Here is a 25,167-nt window from a genome sequence, read left to right on the forward strand (position 1 = left end):
GATGCTGCTTGTTGTAGATTGATCTGAGCTTATTATTCAGAGTTATTTGATAGTAACTCATCTGGGGAGTAATGGGATTCGTAAACAGGAAATTATGGATCATTCATTCATCAGCCAGGAGCTCAACACGGTGCAGTAGCTTCAACATCAGTAGTTTTATACAACGCTGTTCATGTTTGCTTTCCTCAATATTTAAGTATGAATTTTGTAATTAATAAAACTGGTAGGCAGAAGACATCACTCTGTCTAAAACCAACACTTGATAAAATTGTTGGTTCAGTTTCAGCATTCAGTCTTGTTGAAGGGTTCTGGGCTGCTAATCTGGGAGTCAGTTTATGAGTAGCATTCTAATCTGTGTGAGTGGTTGTTTACTGAATGGTTCCCACGCAGGCTTAGAGGTGGTTCCTGTTCTGCAAATGTGGCCAATCTGGGAATTCAGTAAAACAGGAGTTAGAGGTTTGTTAGCTGCAAACCTCTGATTGATCACTCACACACACACACACTCTTGTTTTGCTATATGTAGTGAGGACCATGTGTTGACTTCCATTGATTTTCAGTCATTTTCAACTTTTTCTATGCCCTAACCCTGACAATAACCCTAAACCTAACCATTACCAGTGCATGCCTAACCCTAACCTTAACCTGAAGTCAATTCACACCTTAGTCCTAAACCTAACCGTTAGCAAAATAGGTCGTGAGGACCTTCAAAATGTCTTCACGTTGGTACAAACGGTCCTCAATTTGATGGTGAAATTGGGAAAATGGTTCTCACTGTGATGCCAAGACAGGAACACACACACACACACACACACACACACACACAGCATTCGTATGTGTGTGTGTGTGTGTGTGTGTGTGTGTGTGTGTGTTCTGTATGAATGTGTGACCAAAGGAGCAGAGGCTATTGGTCCATCAGTTTCTGTCAGGCCACTGCTCCCCCCCCCCCACTGTGAGATTGATCTGCATCAGTGTGTGTGTGTGTGTGTGTGTGTAGGTAGATGCGTGAGATTGACTCACTGATCGATAGTGTACTTGGTAGCAGAAGATGCTATTTCACATTTCACTGGATGGCATGCTGTGGCCACACACACACACACACACACACACACACACAGGCCTGGTGGTTAACAAGACACTGCAGGCAGTTGGTGGACATACTGCAGATTGGTGGCTCTTCAGCTTAGACACACACACACAAACACACACACACACTTAAACTATAACCGGGTAACATGCTGATAAATATTAAATACTGTATCGGCGGTCTGACAGGGAAGAAAACATAATTAGGTCTCATCTGTTAAACTGAGACGGTTCTTAGGAGAGAGAGAAAAACAAAGATATGGGTTTTCTTCTAGCCAATAAATCTTATACTAACAGAAAGCCTGTTTACTTCCCTTTAAGATGTGCTGGGTTGAGTTTGTGGGTCGCACCCATGAAAAACTTGTCACATCCTCTCTGCCAAACTGCTTAATCTGCTCCTGAGACATAATGGCTATATAATCAGGTTGCAGTAGTGGGAGGGAGAAATGTACACAACCCAAAATAGCCTGGCACCTCCTCCTTACACTGGTCACCAGCTGGGTCACACACTACTGTGGGACACCATCTCATTCTTCAACAAGCATTTGTCGCATGTCAGCCAATGTGGTTGAGTTGATCACTTTAACATGAACACAACAACCAACACCACAAATATTCAGTAGGCTTTATGTCAGGACTGGAGGCCATTGCTACCAAATTCTGGAGGTCTCTAATAAATTATGGGGGCAAGTGTTGGGCCCATAAGTGTTGAGACATGGTGGGCCACTGGTTGCAGGAACTCATCTGGGTTTCTTTCTGCATTAAGTTTGCTTCCAATGATAAGACACCTTGTTTACCAATGAGGGAGATGGCGCCCACGTCATAATACCACAATACCACAAAACGCTCTTTGTCATTGGAAGAGAGGAAATTGGACAATTATTCATACTCAACACTGTTGCTCAATTCAATATCAGATTTATTGCTTGAAGCATTGTTAAAACAAATAAAAGGAACGACCAAATGCAAATGTTCTTACTTTCAGTGCTAACTTCAGAACTACAGAACTATAGTCAGCGTAGGTCCGTTTTTAGGTTCTTCTGAACCTTTTGTATGACTCAATATTTTAGGAAGAAGTGGACTAAGGAGCTTTCTGCAAATCCTGAAAAAGTTACTGAAAAGGTTCTGTAAAGGTTTAGGAAAGCCAGACAGGAAGCAGAAGATATGCTTATACTTATCAGTTATCTATGCTGAAATAAATGAGATAATCATCTCATTTATTTCAAATTTTATATTTTCTTTTGTGAATCTCCTCACCAGGTTCCTGCTCCCTCTTCCTCCTTTCTTCCTGCTCCTCCCTCCGCTGGTCCTCTTCTCTACACGGCCGTCCCTCCTGGTCGCGGGGGATGATTAGGCCGTGGAAAGGGCACTGAGGACAGACAGTGGCAGTTCAGAAGCTCTCGATGCTCACGGAGCACTTCATAAAACTAAAACAGAGCTCAAATGACGGCTGCATGCCATAAAGACTCAGGTTTGTTACCTTGACGCGGTCCTGCCGCTGACACAGCGTGCCATTTCCCAGTGGGGCTCTGCAGAAATGGCTGACAGGCACAAAGTTCCCAGGGAAGGAGATGTATCTGCTCTTACTCTGCGCTAACAGATCCTGGTTCTCCACCTCCTCCTCGACCTCTGCAGGAACCCAGAACTGATGCTGAGAGGCCGACCTGTGACACAAAACAATAGCAAAGTTTTAGGGGGCGTTTTTATTGCTTTCAGGCATTAAACCTTAAAATGAGTAGCTGGAAATGAAATGTTCAGAAAATAACCAAAACCAGGCATGAACACCTGAAGTCTGCTTGGAAGGCAGTATTTGTTGGTTAAAGTGTTAGACGTTTGTCTGCAGTAGATGCCTACCCTTCAATAGATGACAGTGCCCAAGAAGCTAAAGGTCACAGAGAGTGTTGGAAGCACCATAACAACAAACCAGAAAAACAGGAGTGGTGGAGATGTGGACTTTATGTCTTTTAGAGCCTCTAACAGGTTTTCAAGCAGCATTCTCCTGCATTTAGCTCCATCAACTCATCCTGATCATTTTCAATGTCCCTGCTGAAAAAAACACTCCCACAGTATGATGCTGTCACTACTGTGTTTTACTGTAAAGATAGTGTTCTCAGCGTGATGTGCACAGTTAGTTTTCAAACCCACATAGCATTTGCTTTTTCTCCTAAAAGTTCCAATTTGGTCTCATCTGAGGAGAGCACCTCCAGGGCTTGTGTCCTCAGGACTTCTTGTGGGTTTTGTTTATGAGTTTCTACTTGCTGCTGTTGCATAAAGGCCATAATTGTGGAGTGCACCATTAATAGCTGAGTTGTGAATATCTGCAGCTACCCCAAAGGTACCATGTGCCTCAGGAGAGCTACTCTAATTAATGCTTTCCTTGCCTGGACTGTCACTTTAGATGCACGGCCATATTTTGGTAGGTTTGCAACTGTGCTGTACTCTTTCCATGTTCAGATAATCGTTTGAATTGAGCTCCATGAGATGTTGGATCGTGTTTTGGAATCTAAACCTGCTTAAACGTCTCCACATTTTCTCCCTGGCCTGTCTGCTGGGTTCCTTGGTCTTCATGATGCTGTTTGTTCTGTTATGTTGTCTAGCAAACCTCTGAGGCATCAGAGGTGTATCAGGGTAAAAGGCACCACACTTATCAGCAATTATTTGTAAAACATTTTAAAAATCATCATTTTCTTAACACCTCTGAAAATACACTGCAGTTGGTGGTCACAGCGTGAAAAAGTGCAGGACTTGTGAATCTTTTTACAAAATACTGTAGTTTGAACCGTGTGGTGAACAGTTGTGGGTATGGCTTCCCCTGAGTCTACTAATGCTAACTTGCACAACTGTGTATGTGTGGTGTGTATTACTTGATGATCTTGCCAGCGCTGGGCTGCTCCTGGCCCCAGTAGTACAGATCCAAACCAAAAGGAACAACTGGAACTTGAGGATCCCTCTGCTCTGAGCCCGACTGAGATAAACCAGGGCTGGTAGTGCTGCTGCTGCTGCTCAAGGAGAGACACATGGAGGAGAGTTCAACACTAGTTTATTGCTTGTCTAGGAAGAGGGTCTGGGAGGGAAGTCGTCACCTTGATGCTACAGGAAGGGGGATCTTCTGTCCGAGGACACGCAGTGTGGCAGCAGACGAAGTTGGATCTTGCTCTTCCTCTATAAGCCTCTTTAGCCGCCTGGAGGTGAAAACCGAGGTGGGTGGAAGAGCGGGAGCTGGAGGTCTTTTGGCAGGGGGCTTTTTTTGTGTTGAGGTGGAAGGAGATGGATCCAGACCTAAACAAAGGATATGTGGTTCAACCTTAGATCCATTTCTCTTAGAGACAAAAATCCACACCACATCAGAAACTTCCCCAACATATTCATGCACTAAAGCATTAACCCAGGTGTGTTGCATTATTTGAAATGTGGGCTTAAACTTTAGTTGTGCTAACTGGTGCCTTTTTTGTCAACATCAGCGGTGTTAGCTGAGATCAGTTGGAGAGAGATGTTGTTCATGTGATAATTCTGGATCAGAGTGGGGAGAATTTGTTTCATCTCAGCCCACAATCACTTCAACTAATGTCTACTTTACGGCCCTTTATGGATTCGACCAGGCTCCCTGTAGGTTCACCATCAGGTTCCAGTGTTGCAGCCTGAAAGCAGCCTTTAAAAGCCCTGGCTCTATGAAACCTCTGAAGGTTTGTTGTTCGGCTCCAAATGGATCAGACGTGTTTCTTCCAGCACATCCAACAAGAAAAGATTTAAGAGAAGGTCACTAAATAACAAAGTGAATAATCTGAACAACAGTTCAGCATTTTAACAGCTTGAGGAAGACAGTAGAGACATACCACTGACCTTCTCAGTTCCCCATACTATCTGCAGAAAGTCCAGTCTCTGCTCTGCCTGTTCCACAGTCCCAGTGGAGTTTTCATCAAAGTGAGGTCATCTGAGATCTGCTCTCTGAGGAACTTCATGCTATTCACTCTCTCTACTGCGAGGGTGCTGATGCTGAGGGGTACGTGCTCAGGCTGTGACCTTTGTAAGTCGATGATCCTCTCCTTCATTTTGTCCACTCTAAGCACCATAACATTCTCTGTGCACCAGACCAATAGATGTCTGACCTCCTCCCCGTACATTCATAATTTCCATTTTTGTGGCATCATTAGCAAATATAATGGTAAGGTTTTCCTTAAGTCGGATGTACAGTTACGTATTAAGCATGGAAACAGCAATGGACTGAGAACACAACCTTGAGGGACTACAGTACTTAATATGATAATAGTTGGAGATGTTTTTCCTAATGCATACCGACTTTGGTCTTTCAGTTAGGATCTTCAGAATCCAGGGACAGGCAGCAGTACTGAGGCCAAGCAGGAGAAGTTAGTCCTATTACAGCCAGGTGGGCTACTTTACTTTCCTGGACTACTTTTTGAAGGTTCAGAAAATCCTACAGGAGCTGCAGCAATAGAGATGCATGAATGTAGGCCTTTAAAATTTGACCTTTGTCAAAGTCACTACAGTCCTTAAGACAGTCAACGTTTTCAGCTTTCAATGTTCTCTTACTTTCTAATACACTGCCAGGTACGACTGTAATGACATCATCAAAGTTTTACACTTTTCCTGGAAATGGTTATAATATTTAGAATTATATGTATCATTTGTATTGAAATTGGATGCACAGGGCTGTTTTAGAGGCACCAAAGGGCCCAACACAGCTTAAGAGCAGAGGTTAAATGTTCTTACAGATCACTCTATTACAGTCTGCTCCCAATGTGAAGACAACCCTATAGGATAAAACAGCCCAAGTTTTGACTGACGCTTTTGCGTGATTATGTACTGTGTGTGTGTGTGTGTGTGTGTGTGTGTGAGAGAGAGAGAGAGAGTTTGTCTGTGGGTGGCCAAATGACTGAACAGACCCAGGTCTCTCGGGACTGAGCAGAACCTAAGCAGTCACATCCATGCACACAAACACCAGGAGAGATCAGAGAGAAGCTGTAAGCTAGGAGTTGACCCCACCTGTTATTAGGCCTGACCTGAAGCACTTTGATTCTACATCACTGATTTCTATGACACAATATCAAAAGCCTTTACTTAGTCTGAACGCTTTCTCTCTTTATCTTTGGAAGAAAACACGAGGTAGAGACAATATAGAGTAATACGGTCTAGCTGCTTATTTTTACCGGCTGGATTCGAAAGAATGTAGAAGACAAACTGGTGTCTAGACTCAACAGACCAGCCTCACTCACAAATGAAGTACGATGTCATTTCTATAAAACGGAGCTAAAATGCAATACTGCTAATGGATGGTGATTGTATGAGAAGTTCTCCTGAAACTTCAAAAGATATCAGGAAGACAGGGTTCAAAAACCTCTCTCCAGTAAGATCTACTGGTCCCAACATGATATGGTGGCTTTGATTCCAAAAGGTTAAATTCAAGACTTTAAAACTACAGTTAATATGAAGATGCATGAAGAAATCAGCTGGAGATCTGGTTTCTGGCTCTGATCAATGAGTAACATTCTTTGGTGTGAAAGTTATTACTGAGTGACGTATGAGTGAAGTCACACAAGGTGTAAGAAGCTTCCGAAAAGAAAACTGATCTTTTTATGAAAGTATGTCAGCTGTTTTTTTCCGGCTGCTACTACAGAGAGTTAGATGTCAGTAGATAACAGGAAGGAAGAACACAAAGAGAGTGATTCTGTTAGAGAATCAGTGAACATTTTGGTGATATTATGGAAATCTCCGTTTTAAAGTTGAGGTACAGGAAATACACACGGAGACTGCTGTTAATAACACTAATCACACTTACTTGCCATATCTGCTTATTGATAATATATGATGAGAAAAACTGTTTCAGATGTGAAACTGCAGAGCTTTGTTCTGTAATAGATTCATCTCTGGCAGCAAGAAGGTCCTGGGTTCAAATCCCCGCCTGGGGTCTTTCTGCATGGAGTCTGCATGTTCTCCAAGTAGCATGCATGGGTTCTGTCTGGGTGTTCTGGCTTCCTGGTACTGTCCAAAAACACGACAGTTAGGTTTAATGGTCTCTCTCAATTGTCCTGAGGTGTGAGTGTGTGTGTACATGGTTGTTTGTCCTGCATGTCTCTGGGATGCCCTTTGGACTGCCCGTTTGCCCAGAGTGAACCCCAAATACACGTTAAATAGGTTCCAATCAGAATGAAAGGCATTAAATAGCATAGTTTTTGTCAAAGAATATGCAGGGTTTATTTTTACACACTTTACACTAAAATGTTTTTACAAAAACTTAAGCACTGCATGTCAATGGTTAAGAGAATATTATCCCAACACCACTCCTCCTCCACCCCCCACTCCATTCTCTCTCTGTCAGAAGGTGAAACACACACTCAATCGGCTCTTTTAGAGCGCCGAATGGCACAGCTTTGAATAGATGTTGCGGATGTTAAGACGCACAGATCAATGCAGGAAATGTGTATTTTGTGTGTGTGTGTGTGTGTGTTTACAAGAGGATTGTTGGAAGAAAAAAGTGAGAAAAACAGGGAGGGGGGGGGGGCTTACCAAAGCTCAAGAGAAAGAGGGTGGAAGAGCAGAAAGAAGTATTGATTTTCCAGGGTTAAGCAGGGCCTGTAATTAAAATGTTAATTTGAGAAAGAGAGCTAGTGTCCTGACAGCACAGGAAGGGATAAGAGACCTGATAACCAGAAAGACAGAACAGAAAGGAGGGTGGAGAGAGAGAGAGAAAGAGAGAGAGATCAGAAAGGACAAGAAACAGATCAATAGTGAGACCAGAATGATGATCACAAATACAGAAAAATTATGATTTAGTAAAGACAGAGATGAAAGCAGGTTAAAAACCACTGTAATCAGAGAACCTGAATAAGAAAAGGGAGTGAGAAGAGGAATAATATTAAAGATAATAGTAATCTCAGAAAACTGTCATTTCTACTGCCAGCAGTAGTGTGTTGACCCCCAGAGGTCTGAGAGCTCCACTGCATCTACGATATCATTCAGAAATGGCATGAAACTGTGTCTGAGAGATGGTGCAGGGGGTTTCTGAGGCTATAAGCTGCTGCAGAGTTCTGTCTCAGGGTACTTCAACATACTTTGGCGAAATCAATGCAATACGTGAAAGTCACTCATCAGCTGGTGTGACGCTCAGCAGAACTCTCAATGAGCAGTGCCAATAACAGCAGTCATGGCCTCATACAGTCTATCACTTAATCAGGCTACTATGATGCCAAAACACCACAACAACACAGACTACTGTCTGAACAGGACACAGGTCATTTTATTTTACTAGGTTAGCTTAATGTATTGATGTCTTTACTGGCACCAGTGAAAACCAAAATATATCAGGCACCTATAGCTCATTTAAAATGCCAGCGTTGTCCGACACCAGCCGCATGGAACCTATTCTTTTTCAATGCCTTTTTATGCCCTTATAAAGCACGTAGACTTATTAGCCACATAAATAATCATATTTCATCCTGGCTAAAGAAGCTTTTTGGAGTGTAGAACCCTAGTGAATAAACACTATCAAAATTTTTGATAAAACATTCCCGAAAGGCAATTTAGCATCCGACCAATAAGATTTTTATATTTATATTTAATGAAAAGCATGCAGGCTAAACAGAAAGGACCATTCGTTGGTAGGCAGGCAAGACAGCAGCAGGATGGCATGTGAGAGCGAGTGGGTGGTACAATCTAGGAGCACGGCTAATAGGGGCTCATTAAAGAGGTTGCATTGTTAATTTGGTATGGTCCCTCTAGATCATTACCTCACCCTACTAATCACCGCAGCACAGACACAGCTGTTTCGGGCGCAGCAGATACAATCTAATTACTCTGGCTTCTAATTGATTAGTAATGGAAGGAGAAGGAAGTAGAGAGGGACAGGATCGCAGGTGAAGTAAAGCCTTGATCTGAATGGAATAAGTCACAAAGAATGAGGAGAGTGTTTGCCGGAGGTCAAAGGTCATCTGCCTATGGCCAAAACAACATGGCTGACCCAGCAATAACTGCAATACTGTGCCATTAACACAGACCCATAAAAAAATCCTCACAGTATAAAACATACAAGTTCTCATACAAGCCATGTGAATGATGGTTCAATATGTCTGACCATGGTGACTTTGGTGTTTACTGCTGCCTGGAGCTTGTACCTCCTTTCTAAAAGAAATGGCAAAGCTACTCGAACACCATCTCATGCTCAAGAAACAGCACATGTTGTTCTGGAGCTGACATAGCAATAAAATAAACGGCCAAAATTGACCTGAACATATGACCGCTCTGTGTGCTGCCTGGAGGCTAAACATGATCCATACAGACCAGTACTTCCATTCATAGGTGAAGACAGGTGGGTATGAAGGTGTTGTATTCTACATTAGACATAATATACAGGTACGTGTCACAAAATTAGAATATTCCATAATTGTGCAATATTTTTTGCCAGTCATTTCAGAAAGTGTAATGGTTATTTTATAGATTAATTCCTCATAGAGTAAAATATTTCGAGCTTTTATTCCTTGTAATTTTGATGATTATGGCTTCAGAAAATTTGAATATCACATTGACCAATCAAAAAGGGAGGTTTTATGTTTATTTCTCTGTACTAAATACTTGGTTGGGCCTCTTCGTGTATGAATTACTGCATATAGAGGCGATCAGCGTAGGTGTAATGGAAGCCCAGGTTGCTTTGATAGCTGCCTTTAGATCATCTGCCTCGTTGGGTCTGGAATCTCTCATCTTCCTCCTGACAGCCCATAGATCTTCTACGAGGTTCAGGTCAGGAGAGTTTGATGGCCAATCAAGAACAGGAACACCATGGTCACTGAAGCAGCTTTTGGTACCTCTGGCAGTGTGGGCAGATGCCAAGTCCTGCTGGAAAATCAAATCAGCATCTCCTTACAGCTTGTTAGCAGAGGGAAGCATGAAGTGCTGTAACATTTCCTGGCAGATGGCTGCATTGACCGTGGATCTCAGAAAACCAGTGGACCAACACCAGCAGATGACATGGCACCTCGAACCATCACTGACTGGAAACTTCACACTAGACTTCAATCAACATGGATTCTGTGCCTCTCCACGCCAGTCTCTGGGACCTTGATTTCCATATGCAGAATTTACTTTAATCTGAAACAATCCAGTTCCCTTTCTCCTCATGCCAGGTAAGACGTTTTGGCGTTGTCTCTGGTTCAGGAGTGGCTTTACACAAGGGATGTGACATTTGTAGCCCATGTCTAGTATTTGTTGGTGTGGTGGCTTTTGATCCATCGACTCCAGCCTCAGTCCACTCCTTGTAAAGCTCCCCCAAACTCTTGAATGGATTTCACTTGACAATCTTCTCAAGGCTTCGATTCTCCCCATTACTCATGCACCTTTTTCTACGACACGTCTTCCTTCCACTCAATTTTCTGCTAATATGCTTGGATACAGAACTCTGTGAAAAACCAGCTTCTTCAGCAATGATCTTTGTGGCTTACCCTCCTTGTGTTCCTGACTGTCTTCTGGACATCTGTCCAGTCAGCATTCTTCCTCATGAATGTAACCTATGACCCAGGGTGAGAGACTGTTTAAAAGCTCAGGAACCTCTGCAGGGGTTTGAGGTAATTAGCTGATTAGGGTGTCCAATAATGAACGTTTTCACAGTATTCTAATTTTCTGAGACAATGAATTTTGGGTCTTCTTTACCTGTAAGCCATAATCATCAAACTTACAAGAAACAAAGGCTTGGAATATATCACTCTAATGTGTAATGATTCTATGTAATATATAAGGTTCACTTTCTGACATAACTGGCACTTTTACACAGCATTCTAATTTTCTGAGATGCACCTGTATGTTCAAACAACCCAACTACAAAAACATTCCCTGCCATGTGGTATTATTGGGTATATAACACTCCAGTAGGGCAAATGCTTATGTCAGAAATAAACAGGGCTACGAGTTTTGATTGTTATCAGCATTGTCTTTTTAGAGCCAGAAAGGGTAAGAGAAACTGGCTTGTTTCTGGAGTGATGAATCCCACCTTTCAGTCTGCTAAGCCAATGGATGGTTCTGGGTTCGGCCGTTACCAGGAGAACGACACTTGTGGCAAGTATAACGTTTGGTGCAGAGAGGATTGTGGTGTGGGGCAGTTTTTCAGGAGTTGGGCTCAGCCCATTGGTTCCAGTGAAAGGAACTCTTAATGCTTCACTTTTCATGGTGCCAACCTTGTGGGGATGGCCCCTTCCTGTTCCATTATGACCAACCACCAACGCACAGAGCAAGATCTATAGACATGGACAAGCAAGTTACATGTAGAAGAACTTGACTGGTCTGAACAGAGTCCCGACCTCTACCCAACAGGACACCTTTTGGATGAATTAGAGTGGAGAATGTGAGCCAGGCCTTCTCATCCAACATTGTGTGACCTCAGAAATGCACCTGAAGATGATGTAGAAGAATGGTCATAAACACACTCCTAATCCTGTGGAAAGCCATCCAGGAAGAGCTAAGGCTATTTTAGCTGCTACACGGGAACCCACACAATATTAAACCTCATGGATTAAGAATGGGATGGCATTCAAATTTAAATGTTTGTGAAAGCAGATGAGTGATTAGTTTTAGCCATATAGTATATCTAGCCTTAATATTTCAATAGATACATTTCAAATGTCTAATCAGAAGTCAGAAAGATTTCTAAGTCAGCTGTTTCTGGCCCTCATAAGAAATCGCTGCCGCTCCATCGGTGTCAAACCATCTTTTAACTAAAACAGTTTATGGGACAGTCATTAAATTTACATCACAAGCATTAAAACGATTCTCTGTGGATCATTATTATCCAGCCATATTTAATCAACTAGAATATGAGGCTGATTGGTTAAATTAAAAGTATACCCTTAAGCATGTATTGAACATACTTTTCATTAAACCAACATTTCTGTATTAAAATGTTTTTATTCAAAAAGCAATGCATTTTTTGCCCCTTTTCAATAAAACATTTTCTTTTACTTTAGGGGCATGTGAGTACTTTAATAACTCGAACTAGTTTTGAACTTCCATTGGTGCTGAGATTTTTTCCAGCATCCTTGGAAAGAAAAATCACAATATAAGAAAAATAAATAAGAAATCCCATGTTTCGGGTTTCCACAGCAGGTCGGAAGCAGCCACACCTTTCTCAATCAGTTTGATGCCAGAAATGAAGCCCTGGTCATCTTTGCTGAGGGGATAATATGGGCTTATAGTGAAATGATGTAAAACCTTCCAGTTCCCAAATGTCTGCCAGAATTTATAGATTATTTCTACATTTACCATTTAGATTGTTCTCACGGTCGTAGATCAGTACAGTAAACCATTTTAATAACCAAGTCGACACCAGTAGAAAACAAAGAACCGAGTTTGAGGAGCAGGACCCATGTGTGAGGACATTACAATGCATAACCCAATGACCCTGAAGAAGAAAGTTCAGGAATATAGATCTTCATGTGATGAAGATCTATATGGTGATGTGTCCGGTGAGGAAGAGGATGTGTGGAAGAATGTTGTTTGGAGACCAAATGGTCTCACATACACTGGTATTTAAAAGCTGGCTATGCTGAGCCCAGTCTGTCACCACAGTGGTGAATGACCTCTTTTTGACAAAAATCCATTTCAAAGAGCTAATTCTGGCAGAATGTAGATTAGATGAATTCATATCTGCTGTGGTTCAGCACCCCATTGTTGCTTTAACATCCACAGGATGCCAGCAGTAACATTCTCCAAGCCACTGTGTGACCAGATGAATTTAAATTGGCAAATAGCAACAATTTAGCTTTTTCAGGACATCCTAACACTAACTGTGTGGAATCCCCTGGTTCCTCAGCCTTGCTGTGTTCCTTCATCTGAAGCCAATATTCTGCATAAGATGCCATAATCCTTACAATAAACTGGGATTCATCACTTTTACAAACTTCACATTTTCCAGTCCAGACCAATTTACTTTACTTTACTTCAGTTCAGTTCGTAATTAACAATACTTGATTAATTCCACAGGGAAATTAAATGATTGTTGGGAATAGTAAGGGTGCTCACTCCTTCCTTTACCATGTTGCCAGAAATGATGAGCTATGCAACAATTTGGTAACTTTTCACGCTATAACAATGAGCTTCAAAGCCTATAGTGATCTATGGTGGTATGGCATCAGTCCATATATGGCAGTTGCCCCTGTGCAGTTTTCATTTGGTCACAAGAGGATCTTGGTTGGTTAGAAAAGTACACATTAACAATACTTACTTTAGAAAGCAAAGGGACAGTTCAGCTGCGATTTAATCATGTTAGTACTAACAACAGCTAGGTCTGTAGTAGTGCTGGTCAGCATATTTACATTGAAGGGCTATTCTGGTATATGAAAAAATAAAACTTTATGGTGTTGATACTATTTGTTGTTTAAAATAAATGTTTTTAAAATCTGTGTTATGCTTATTTTCCTTTCTCCTCTAACCGTGGTTCTTTTGGTCGAGGTTATGTCCACTAAACTAATATGTTGGAGTAAAACATACAAACCCTCCAATCTTTGTCGTGAGACAAAATATTTTAAAAGTGATCAAAATCATAAAACATGTTATATGGTGTGTGACTAAAAGAAGTCACACTGTTTTTCTAATTAGAATTCAAATCAAGGACTGATTAGTTGTGGTTAGACCAAGGAGCAGCTTTCTCCTTGGTTTTCAGACACATGTGTTTAAACCCACTTAAACATTTGACTTTATCAGCTGCTGAAGCTGCTTCTTTGAAGCCTGACTGAGTGCTTGTTTACTGAGCGTGTGGAAATCTGAGGAGATTAAGGCAGCATCAGGTCTTCTTATGTAGCTTACCATCGGTGTTTATGCACGTGTCTGTGGGGCAGCGGAAACACGTGTGTTTGTATTGGTAAACTGACCGTACTCGGCTCGTAGATGCTCAGGAATGTGTGGCTCATATCCTTCTTTTTCTGGAACCTCTTCAAACTCATCATCATCGTCCTCCTCCTCCTCTCCATCTGAGGTAGCCTTCATCTGAGGAAGAGAAGTAACATGTTTTTTTTTTACTTCATCAAGCTAAAGAAAATATCTAATATACACTACTGGTGAAAGGTTTTAGATATACTTTCTCACTTATTGGGTCTCTTTATTTTCATAACTATTTACATTGTAGATTCTCACCAAAGGCAACAAAACTGTGAATGAACACACATGGAAATATAAACAAAAAGTGTGAAATTACTCTAAACATTTTAATATTTTAGATTTTTCCAAATAGCCACTCTTTGCTCGGATTACTGCTTTGCTCATTTGGCGTTGTCTGCATGAGCTTCATGAGGTGGTCACCTGGAATGGTTTTCTAAAGAGTCTTAAAAGAGACGTTCATTGAGAGACGGCCAAAGGTTAATATTTCAGTCATCACAGCAAAGGGCGGCTGCTTTAAGGAATCTAAAATATAAAAAATAATTGAAGTTCTTTTACAATTTTTCTTTTGCTACGTAATTCCATATGTGCTTGTTCAGTTTTGATGCCTTCAGTGAGAATCTATGTACAATATAGTCATAAACATAAAGAAAAACCATTAAATGAAAAAGTGTGTCTAAAACGTTTGACCAGTAGTGTATAAAGGAAAGTTGTGTAGTGAACATCAGCACAACTGAGCCCACATACTAGTAAGCATCTTTTCACTGGCTTTACTAACTACAGTATAGCATGTTCTAACAGAACATTAGAACTGTTCTAATGTAAGAATAATCATTTTAGAGTCATCTGTTAGACTCAACCCAGACTAAGAAAGCTCAAATATACACTCACCGGCCACATTATTAGGTACACCTGTCCAACTGCTCGTAAATGCATATTTCTAATCAGCCAATCAAATGGCAGCAACTCAATGCATTTAGGCATGCAGACATGGTCAAGACGATCTGCTGCAGTTCAAACCGAGCATCAGAATGGAGAAGAAAGGTGCTTTAAGTGACTTTGAACGTAGCATGGTTGTTGGTGCCAGACGGGCTGGTCTGAATATTTCAGAAACTGCTGATCTACTGGGATTTTCATGCACTACCATCTCTAGGGTTTACAGAGAATGGTCCAAAAACGTTCTGTGGGTGCAAATGCCTTGTTGATGCCAGAGGTCAGAGGAGAATGGCCAGACTGGTTCGAGCTGATAGAAAGGCAACAGTAACTCAAATAACCACTCGTTACAACCAAGGGATGCAGAAGAGCATCTCTGAACACACAACACATCGAACCTTGAGGCGGATGGGCTACAGCAGCAGAAGACCACACTGGGGGCCACTCCTGTCAGCTAAGAACAGGAAACTGAGGCTACAGAAGATTGAAGATTGGAAAAAACGTTGCCTGGTCTGATGAGTCTCTATTTCCGCTGCGACATTCAGATGGTAAGGTCAGAATTTGGTGTCAACAACATGACAGCATGATTCCATCCTGCCTTGTATCAACGGTTCAGGCTGGTGGTGGTGGTGTAATGGTGTGGGGGATATTTTCTTGGCACACTTTGGGCCCCTTAGTACCAATTGAGCATCGTGTCAATGCCACAGCCTACCTGAGTATTGTTGCTGACCATGTCCATCCCTTTATGACCACAGTGTACCCATCTTCTGGTGGTTACTTCCAGCAGGATAACGTGTCATGTCATAAAGCACAAATCATCTCAGACTGGTTTCTTGAACATGACAATGAGTTCACTGGACTCAAATGGCCTCCACAGTCACCAGATCTCAATCCTTTGGGATGTGGTGGAACAGGAGATTCGCATCATGGATGTGCAGCCGACAAATCTGCAGCATCTGTGTGATGCTATCATGTCAATATGGACGAAACTCTCTGAAGAATGTTTCTAGTACCTTGTTGAATCTATGCCATGAAGGATTAATATATATCTATCAATATATCTATATATATATATATATATATATATATATATATATATATATATATCTATAGATATATCTATATACACCCCCACTAATCCCTCAGCAAGCTGAGTCTTCTGGAGTTTCTGACAAAGGCTAAATTGGGTTAAATGCACTGTTGAAACCAAAGAACATGATCCTCACAGTGATGCTGGCTCACGGCCATGGCAATGATGAGTAGATGTAAGTTCTGACATGTTTACACATGGTGGGCAAAGACAACCACTTAAAATAGCCCCTGAATGACGGGGTACTTTCAACAACAGTGCATGAGCAGAGATGTTCACACATGACTGAGAGGTGACTGGCAGCTGCCACTGAGACTTTGTCAAACCTAAATATGGCACGTCTAAGAAAGTGGATATTTATGTAAATAAAACAGTGATGCGATGTCAGGTCTTTATTGAAGACGATCAGCCTTCTGCTCAGCCTTTATTAGAAGATGCTGAATCAGACAGCAGGTTCTGTAAAGTTGGATGATTTCTTAACTTAGAAAGCAGGGATGAGTTTAGTGAAACAGCTGAGGAGTGCAGTTTTCACCTGTTTTCTTGAACTTCCAGCAGCAGAAGAATCCGCCTTGGTTTTCTTTAAAGGCTGCGTGGCGGCTCTCTGACTGACAGTGAACTCCATTATTGTAAGCGTGGGTTTTTATGGTAATGAAGGAACAACGCTGTGTGTCCTCGATTTTTGTTTCTTTAAACAGCTTCCGGTTTTAGACAGACACAGTAATTGGTACGAGGATACCTTCTCTGCTGTCCTTTCAATAGATTTGTGGATGGTGGAAAAAATGCTGAATGACTAAAACTTTTCTGTCTAAATGCTCATAACAAGAAATACATTCCAAGCAGAAGACACAGAGAGGGCTGGATTACAACAGGGTGTGTGATCTCTTTGTGTTAGAAGGGAGGAGGGGTAATGATGTGTGTGTGTGTGTTTGATGAGCAGCCATCAGCGCAGAGCTAAATTTATGGTTTTTAATTTCCTGGTGAGGTTGTTAGCCGATGGTTGGGCTACAATGCAGAACACAATACTCCTGTACAAAGAGGGGTCATTTCCATTACACAAATGTGAGTGTGTGTGTGTGTTTGGTGCTGAGGATGTACACACAGACACACACTCCAGCTCAGCGGCATCATAATCACGGTGATTAGCATTATGAGGAGCAGTAAAACCTAACGTTAAACTAACCTCTTATTCCCACAGGCCTCTTTATCATTCATTCATGTCATTTGTGTGGATTGGCTCACTCCATCTGTGTGTGTGTGTGTGTGTGTGTGTGTGTGTGTATGTGTGTGTGTGTTGGACGGCTGCTGTGTTTATGCAGATAAAGACCATTAACATGTTTGAATTAGTTTACAAATGATGAGTTTGTGAATGATTACTAAAAACACTCTCCCCCTCTCCATGCACACACACACAGACTCACCCCCCCCACACACACACACACGTTTATAGCCAGACAGAGTCAGCTAACCGTGCCACAAGCCTGTATTCGCAGCTCTTGAGGCGGCATGCAAAGAACAATTAAAACCGTTTACATTACAACACTTGCTGTTCAGTTAACAAGCAACTAAACAATTAAAGGCTAATTAGCACTCATTAATGCTCCTACAACACACACACAAACACACACACACACATGAGTCAGAGACATTATGACATGTGAAATGTGCACACACACCGTGTGTAATTTCTGCCAACTCAGTACCTGCTGTTTCATTGTTCTCTCATTTGGCAAGCTTGTCTATAATCATCCCTTTCATTTAATGAGAACCGTCATTATGTAACAATCTGAAGCCCTGATTCTGGAACTAGGGGGAACTACAGCGGATTCAACCTGCAGTTTCTACTAGGATTGTCTTGTTTTTAGCTTCGTCTATCTTCACATTAACTCTGACCATCAGCATCCCTGCTGAAGAAAAGTATCCCACAGCATGCTGCTGCCACCACCATGTTTCAACATTAGAATTTTGTGTCTTTGGTCATACAGCCTTTTGAATGCAGGTTAAAAATAACTTTAGTTTCATCTGACCAGAGCACAGTCTTCTGCAGGTGTCCTCAATATGGCCCATGGCACACCACAAACAGGACGCTTGCAACTGACCTTCTTTAAAGAATGGCCATCTTTATTTTATACAACATTTGTGCAGTGTACGTATAATAGCTGCCCGATAGACAGATTCTCCCACCTAAGCTGGGGACTTGTGCAGCTCCTCCAGAGTTATCCAAGCTGGGCCTCTCAACTACTTCTCTGGGTAACGTTCTCTCTGCTCAGCTGGAGAATTTAGGCAGATGGCTCTTTTTATGGATTGGTTTGCAGTTCTGCCGTAGAGGGCCAGATGACGTATGACACATATCTATTTATTGAAGTATCAGTGACTGCGCGCATTACCAAAATCACCAGACACTGGAAATGCATTCATGCTATGTATGCCTGTTATATATTAGGTAATGTTTGTTTAAAGCAGCAGGAAATGTTTTGACGGCATCAAGGCGTTCTGGTAAAGTCATTAAGTAACCGTCCTGCCTGTAGCCCAGCTGGTTGACAGGCTGAAGCAGTTTAAAAAAAAAAAAAAAAAAAAAACCCTCCTGCTGCCATGAAAACAACTGCTCTGTTTCTACTCGCTACGTGGGCTTTATGATTGAGTATAGATTTATTTACGGTAAGCCAGACCATCATAGCGACATTCACAAGATCACATGTGGTATGTTTTCCTGATACTGTGCAGCCCTAGTCTGTCTATTTGTGGACAGTGGACTGAACAGTGACATGTCCACAGCTTGGGACATTATTGTACAGCCTAGTTAAAACTTCTCCACAACCTTCTCCCTGAGCCCTTTACTGTGCTCCTTGGTCTCCATGTTACAGTGTGTTCTCCAACAACCCTCTGAGGTCTTCATAGAACAGCTGGGTTCATACGGTGAGAATCTGTTGATCAATTAGGTGAGTTTTGAAGGCAGTTAGTTAGACTAGATGTTATTTGGGGGCATCAGTGTAAGGGGTTACTATAAATGGACGCCCCACCCTTCAGATTGTTCATTGTAAAGGATGTTTAAGACCATGTATCGTGTTTCTTCCACTTTATATGTGCTGATGCTGCATCACATAAAAATCCCCAAAGAATTCATTGAAGCTTGTGGAGAAGTTGAAGGGTTGTAGAAATGTCTTCGTAGCACTGCATCTTGAAATCTAATTGTCTAATAAAATAAAGTCAAAACTGCTTGGTAAGGTGCTCCATACCTTTCTAAGCTTTTCTAATTTCAGGTTGAACAATCTGTCTGACAAGTAAGGAAAGCAAACAGCTCAAGGAAGCAAACTCCACTTCTGCTGACTCAGAAACAACATTGGTATCATCAATACAAATTATTCTTTTATTTCTGGGGGAAAAAAGATGTTTAAGTGAATGAAAGTGAGGCTTGAGATACTGTGACTCCACCTTTACTCTCCTACAGAAAGAGGAGACAATGCTGTTAAACACCATGTAACATTTTAAACTTTCTGCATTGCTCCATGTCCCTGCAACAATTATTCATCCTCAGAGAGCAATGGATTCACTCACAGCACACGTACACGGCCATACACACTAATATAGTCTTTATAGGTTTTGTGCTTGTCTACTTTAATCCCAACTAGTTTATTCTGCTCTGATCAACGACCTAAGACTAAGAAGTGATCACCCCGCTGGAGGAAAATCCTGCCCTAACATCATCCCTTTTCCCCCGCTTTCTGCCTCTTTGTCTCTAATTCACCCTAATTTAAGCCCGATAGCATCGAGTGCTGTCGCGTGGCCTGGCAGAGCTGTAAGTCTTACAGCAGGATTAGCTTTCCCCCAGAAACATTTTGCTGACGGCCGATGCGGCTAAAATATGGCCTCTATTCCCCCACATGCCTGCATGAGGGGCTGCTTTGCATTTTAACGAAGCTTTGGTTTATTCTCCGGGACACACACGGCGAGAAAATCACACGCAGGAGATAAAAACCGCTGCTGTAAATAAAACCTAAGATTCAGCAGACAAATTAGAAGTGATGCTTTGGGTAAAGCTGAGCCATGAGTCACTATAATAGGAAAAAGGACAGAACAAATATTGGTTACTCTAACATTAAAAACCAGCCCAGAGAGAAATAAAACGCCTTCCAGAATCCAGCTGAATAAATAAAAAAGTTGTTGAAGTAGAACAGGACTGTGTGTTACTGTAATGGCACAGATGCTGCTTCAAGGATAAAATAGACTAAAAAGGAAAGTATGGAACGGAGAAAGCCAATCAGGTCTTTAGAAGAGATTTGTTGGAGTTCAGACCCAGACGGGATTCTTCTAACCATGATTGTTGATGAAGCCCCCTTCACACAGGATTTAGACGGCAGCACAGCACTAAAAATCAGCCAGAAGGTGGATGGGCTCTGCAGGGTCTTCTGGGGTGCACTCCCCTTTATGAGTGGAGTGTGAAAGTTTCCTTTTGGAGCAATCACACATTTCTATGTTGAAAGTGTGGTGGCAGCATATGTAGCTCCTGGGTCCTTCATAGAGAAGCCTGGTAGCAGCAGCAGTAGTTTATCCATGACATGAGACCCACAGACGCCTGCACTGCTTGGACATCAAAGAATATGAATGATCCCTACCCACACTGGCCTCACAGCAACCTTCACCCACACCCAGCAAGTAGTGCTGAATTCATCGTCTGGGGTTCGCACACGGAGTCCTGCTACTGCAACAAAAAAGATCACACTAAGCAGAAGAACACAAACAACTCCTGATCTCCACACCACATCAAGAGAAAGCATGCTCTTTGGAGACATGGAGACATGTCATGGTGCTCCCTGCTGGGGAAGAAGCACACACAGCTCCAAACTGCGCATAGATAGGCTGCTGAGAGACAAATTTGTGAGTTTTTCAGAATGTAGTAAAAATGCTAAATGTGTTTGTTAAGCTTTGGATGGGAGGTCCTGGTATCAGATTTAGTGAGATGAGGGACCAGACTGAGGAGGAGGGAAAAGCATAAGCAGTGACTTATAGAGATAACAATGGCTTACCAGTTGGTAATACTGGAGCATGGAGGCTAAGAACAATGAGACTACACCAAAAAGACCCAGAGATACTCCATACTGCCTGCTGATTCTAAGTATTTATTTTATGGCCAAGTCAAGGAACATGGTCACAGTACAAAATAAAACTGAAAGATTATAGTACTGAAAGCAGCCCTGTGTTTCTCTATGTTCAATACGGCTGAGGCAAACTCCCATCTCTCCGGTAACAGCCCCAGGCCTCGTCACTAATAATCTCATGTCTGAATGTGGTCTCTACAGGTGCTCCTCAGCCCCAGCATCATCTCACTCTGACTCTCCCTCCATCCTCCCCCTGTAAGTAAGCCCTGTGCTTCACAAAACTGAGGTGAGGGCGCCACCTCGGACAACTGCTTCCCTGACTTCATTTGTCTCTTGGCAAGTTTGATGGCACCGTCTTTAAAAACCCATTCAATCTTATAAACCAAAAATTAAATGTAGTCGACTGTGATGGGCACTCAGTGCATCTGCTATTTATATGCTAATGTACACTGGGCCTGCCAAGGTCTGGCAAATTATTACTGCACAGCCATAAGTCAGGTGTATGATGGGGGGAAGGAGGAGGATTAAGTAAAAGGAGAGGGAGGAGTAGGAGGAAGGAGGAGAGGGATGGAGAGCTTAAGGAGGTGAAAAAGCCTTTGGAGATGTCTCCATTGTCTTTTATGACAACTTAATACTCCACCTGGCTACACACACACACACACAGTCTAGATTATTTCATTTTTACATTTAAAAGCTCAAATGGAAAATGTCTTCTTGGAAAACTGAATCCCTCCAGACATGAACTTTACCAGTGGGAGAGAGAGACCCAAAGAACTTAATAAAGACATAATACACAGGAGAGGAACACATGGTATTACACATACACACAGAGGAGGTATCAGTTTTGGACCTCTGATATGATGCTATCCAGTGTTTGATTTGGATCTAACAGCAGAGCTGAATCAGTTGGAAAGTAGAAGATGAAAGCACTGAGCTCAGAGGTCCTCAGCCAGGAACCCACTCAGTCCAAAAGAATTTGGAGACAAGTCAGCACAATTCAAAGAGTTGACACGAGTCAGGGGTGGTTAGGGCTGGGGAACATATGAGACCTGATGTGTCTCCAAGTTATTCTTCATTTTGGCCAACTAGACTGAACTATCCGTATGTCTGTCTGATCAGACTAAACTTCTCGCTTTTTTATTCTTGGGCTGTCTCAAGGTCTCTCTCCACTGGGGTTTGCTCACAAAACCTCCAAAGGGATGTCCCCAGGGGGTATCATGATCAGATGCTTGTCTTATCCCTGACTCCTTTCAACATTGAGGAGCAGCAGTTCCTATTTGAGCCAGGATCTTACCCAGGATGATGCCCCAATCTCTACAAATCTTCTGCTCCATCCTGCCTTCACTCCTGTACAAGGCACCAATGTACTTAAACTCCTCCACTTGAGACACAGACCTCACCCCAACCTAGAAGAAGCATTCCACATTTGGCCAACCTATGCAAGGTAAATGACAAAAGTGGTCCGTATAGAGGGTTCGTGGTCAGGCTCTTCCTGGGCACTCTGATCTGAAAGGAGCTCTTAAATGGTTCATTATTTAAGTGACCACTAAAGGTCACTGTTTGAAGATGACAACGGAACCACATCATCTGCAGATCCTCTACAGGAAACAAGGGGAAGCCTTGACGCAGAACAACACCGGAAACAAGCTTCACATTGAGCTGAGAACTTGGATGAACACCGGGCTCCCTGCACAAATGACCCTGACAGCCCAAATGTCCCACAATGCCACCCAAAAAGGTCACTGATATATAATCTAGAACAAGTGTGTCTACATGGGACACTGGCCATATTAGGACAAAGATAACTGCTAAGAGTGACAATGAAACAGGAAGTGCAGGAATCATTATTTGGGCCACAAAGAAAAACACAATGAGTGAGGGTGATGAGCCTCCAACCTATTGCCTATTTAACGTTTCAGGAACACTTTCAGACACTATGCCATAGCTATCTGTTGGTTCTCTTCTCGCTTCTATATCTGCACAGAACCCAGTGCCTGACCCTGTATCAGCCATTTTTAAATATTTGTTCTGTTCTTGAGACTCGAGGTCTGCTCTATGCAATTGATTTGAACATATTTACAAACTAATTAGGCCTAAAGCTTCCCGTGGAGTCTGACCTATTCAAGGCTTGATTTGCCACAACATCCCACATCTCTATTACCACCTTGCACTTCTATTCATTACTACCTTGAAAAGATCCCCTGGGATGTCCCTCTAATGAGAAAAAGCTTTGCGCTCCTCGCTCTCTCTCCATAACGTCTCCACATTATTCCTCTCAACCCCCTCTCTGTCTAAAACACACTGAAGCAGCCTTTGTCTCTGGGGAGCAGTCAGCTTATATGATGTTTATGGTGACATCTTTATTTCACTAACCTACCCTGGCAGGTCTATTAGTTGGCTCGGAGCTTCCCAAACCTTTTCCTGTCAAAGAGCCTATTCTCAACTGTCTGCTCCACTTCCCCCTCCCAGTCTGTCTCAATCTGTGATTAAACCAGTCGTTATGATACCTTCCTGCCCCCTGCCATTGAGAGATTACGCTGGATCCTTCTGACATGTAGTCTGAGCGACACCTGAAAGGTCAGTCACTTCCCACCGAGTGCCCTGAGACTGGGCTTCTGGAGACCAAAATCCCAGTTTAGCCCTGTGGTCAGGACTATGAGACTGGCTCAGAGATGTTGCGATGACCAGCCAGTCTCTCTCCCCTCTCTTCCTCCTCCTCCTCTTCCTCCTAACTCCCCCAGGACAGTCCCAGTGGATCCATCAGTTCCAATTTGGAAACCATTTCTTTCCCACTATCAGAGACCTCAGATGGAACCAGACTGTGATTTACCTTTTTATTCACTAACAGCAGCGCCAGCCTCTATTCTGATCCCATTTCCATCCACTCATGTCTGACATGTTCAAACTATACAATGTTTCTTTCTAATAAACTCAGAGAACCTGCTGAGTGGAGAATGTTAACATTTTATGGATCATTCAGAATCCACAATAAATTCAAACCTGTGCACCCAATTTTTCTTTTTAAAAAACACTGCAGATGTTTGCTCTAAACGCGCCTTGCGAAAGTCTTCACACCCCTGAACCTTTAACATCTATCATTATTACAACCACAATCTTCCATGTATTTTACTACGACTTCGTGTGACAGACCCACTCAACGCTGTGCATGATTCAGGAGGAAGGAAAAGTAGACATGGTTTAAATTGTTAACATAAAACATAAAAATCTGAAAATGCGGCATCTATTTGTATTCAGCATCCCTGAGTCAATGCTTTGTAGAGCTAGCTTTTAAAGCAATCACAGCTGAAAATGTTTTGGGTATGATTCTAGCAGCTCTGTACATCTAGACACTTTGGCTCATTTATGGGGGGAAAAACACCTGAAACTCAGACAGACTGAAAGATGGACGTCTGCAAAAAACTATTTTCAACACTTACAACAGACTGGATATAGAACTTCGATTGGATCATACTAACACATGGTCTAAATGAGTAAACTGTAGTTCCAGCTGTGTGTTTAGAGTTGTTGTCCTGCTGGAAGGTGAACATCTGCCTCAGTCTAGGATCTCCTCCAGCTTGACATGGCTGTCTTCCAGGATTTAGCTCCATCCATTTTTCCATCAACTCTTACCAGCTTCCCTGTCCCTGCTGAAGAAAAATATCCCCACAGCATGACGCTGCCACCACACCTTTTCACCACGGAGACAACATTTTGTGTGTAAACCAAAACAGTTTGGTTTTGGTCTCATCTGAGCAGAGAACCTTCTTCCATGTGTTTGCTGCATCTCCAACATGTCTTGTAGCAAACTGAAAAAGGACTTCTCACAGCTTTCTTTCAGCTACATTTTTCTTCCCGCACCTCTTGGAATAAAGGCCAGATCTGTGGAGCGTACAACGAATTACAAGATTCTCCCACCTGAGCTGTGGATCTCTACAGCTCCTCCAGAGTAACCATGGGCCTCTTGACTGCTTCTGTGATGAATAGTGCCCTTGGATAGCCATGTCTTGGTGTGTCTGCAGCTGTGTCACACTCTTCCCGTGTTGAGATGATGTCTGACGTTCAGAGCTTGGAATAGTGGTTTGGTGGGAGCTGTGGTACAAC

General features: G+C 42.4%; 1 protein-coding gene across 4 annotated transcripts in view; it reads right to left on the reverse strand.

The window, feature by feature from the left end:
• Positions 1–25,167, reverse strand: part of uvssa (UV-stimulated scaffold protein A) — a 48,452-nt gene that overhangs the window by 9,444 nt on the left and 13,841 nt on the right. The window contains exons 10-14 of one of the 4 annotated variants that reach the window (XM_047353081.1): positions 13,947–14,061; positions 4,167–4,362; positions 3,948–4,079; positions 2,564–2,747; positions 2,341–2,452 (exon numbers count right to left, since the gene is read on the reverse strand). In XM_047353081.1, coding sequence (XP_047209037.1) covers positions 2,341–2,452; positions 2,564–2,747; positions 3,948–4,079; positions 4,167–4,362; positions 13,947–14,061 — 739 coding nt within the window. Of the gene's footprint in view, positions 1–2,340; positions 2,453–2,563; positions 2,748–3,947; positions 4,089–4,166; positions 4,363–13,946; positions 14,062–25,167 lie in introns of all 4 variants that reach the window. The other 3 variants (XM_047353080.1, XM_047353079.1, XM_047353078.1) reach the window with 3 other exon arrangements.

Source organism: Girardinichthys multiradiatus, chromosome 23 (assembly GCF_021462225.1).
Source record: "Girardinichthys multiradiatus isolate DD_20200921_A chromosome 23, DD_fGirMul_XY1, whole genome shotgun sequence".
NCBI classification, from domain to species: Eukaryota; Metazoa; Chordata; class Actinopteri; order Cyprinodontiformes; family Goodeidae; genus Girardinichthys; species Girardinichthys multiradiatus.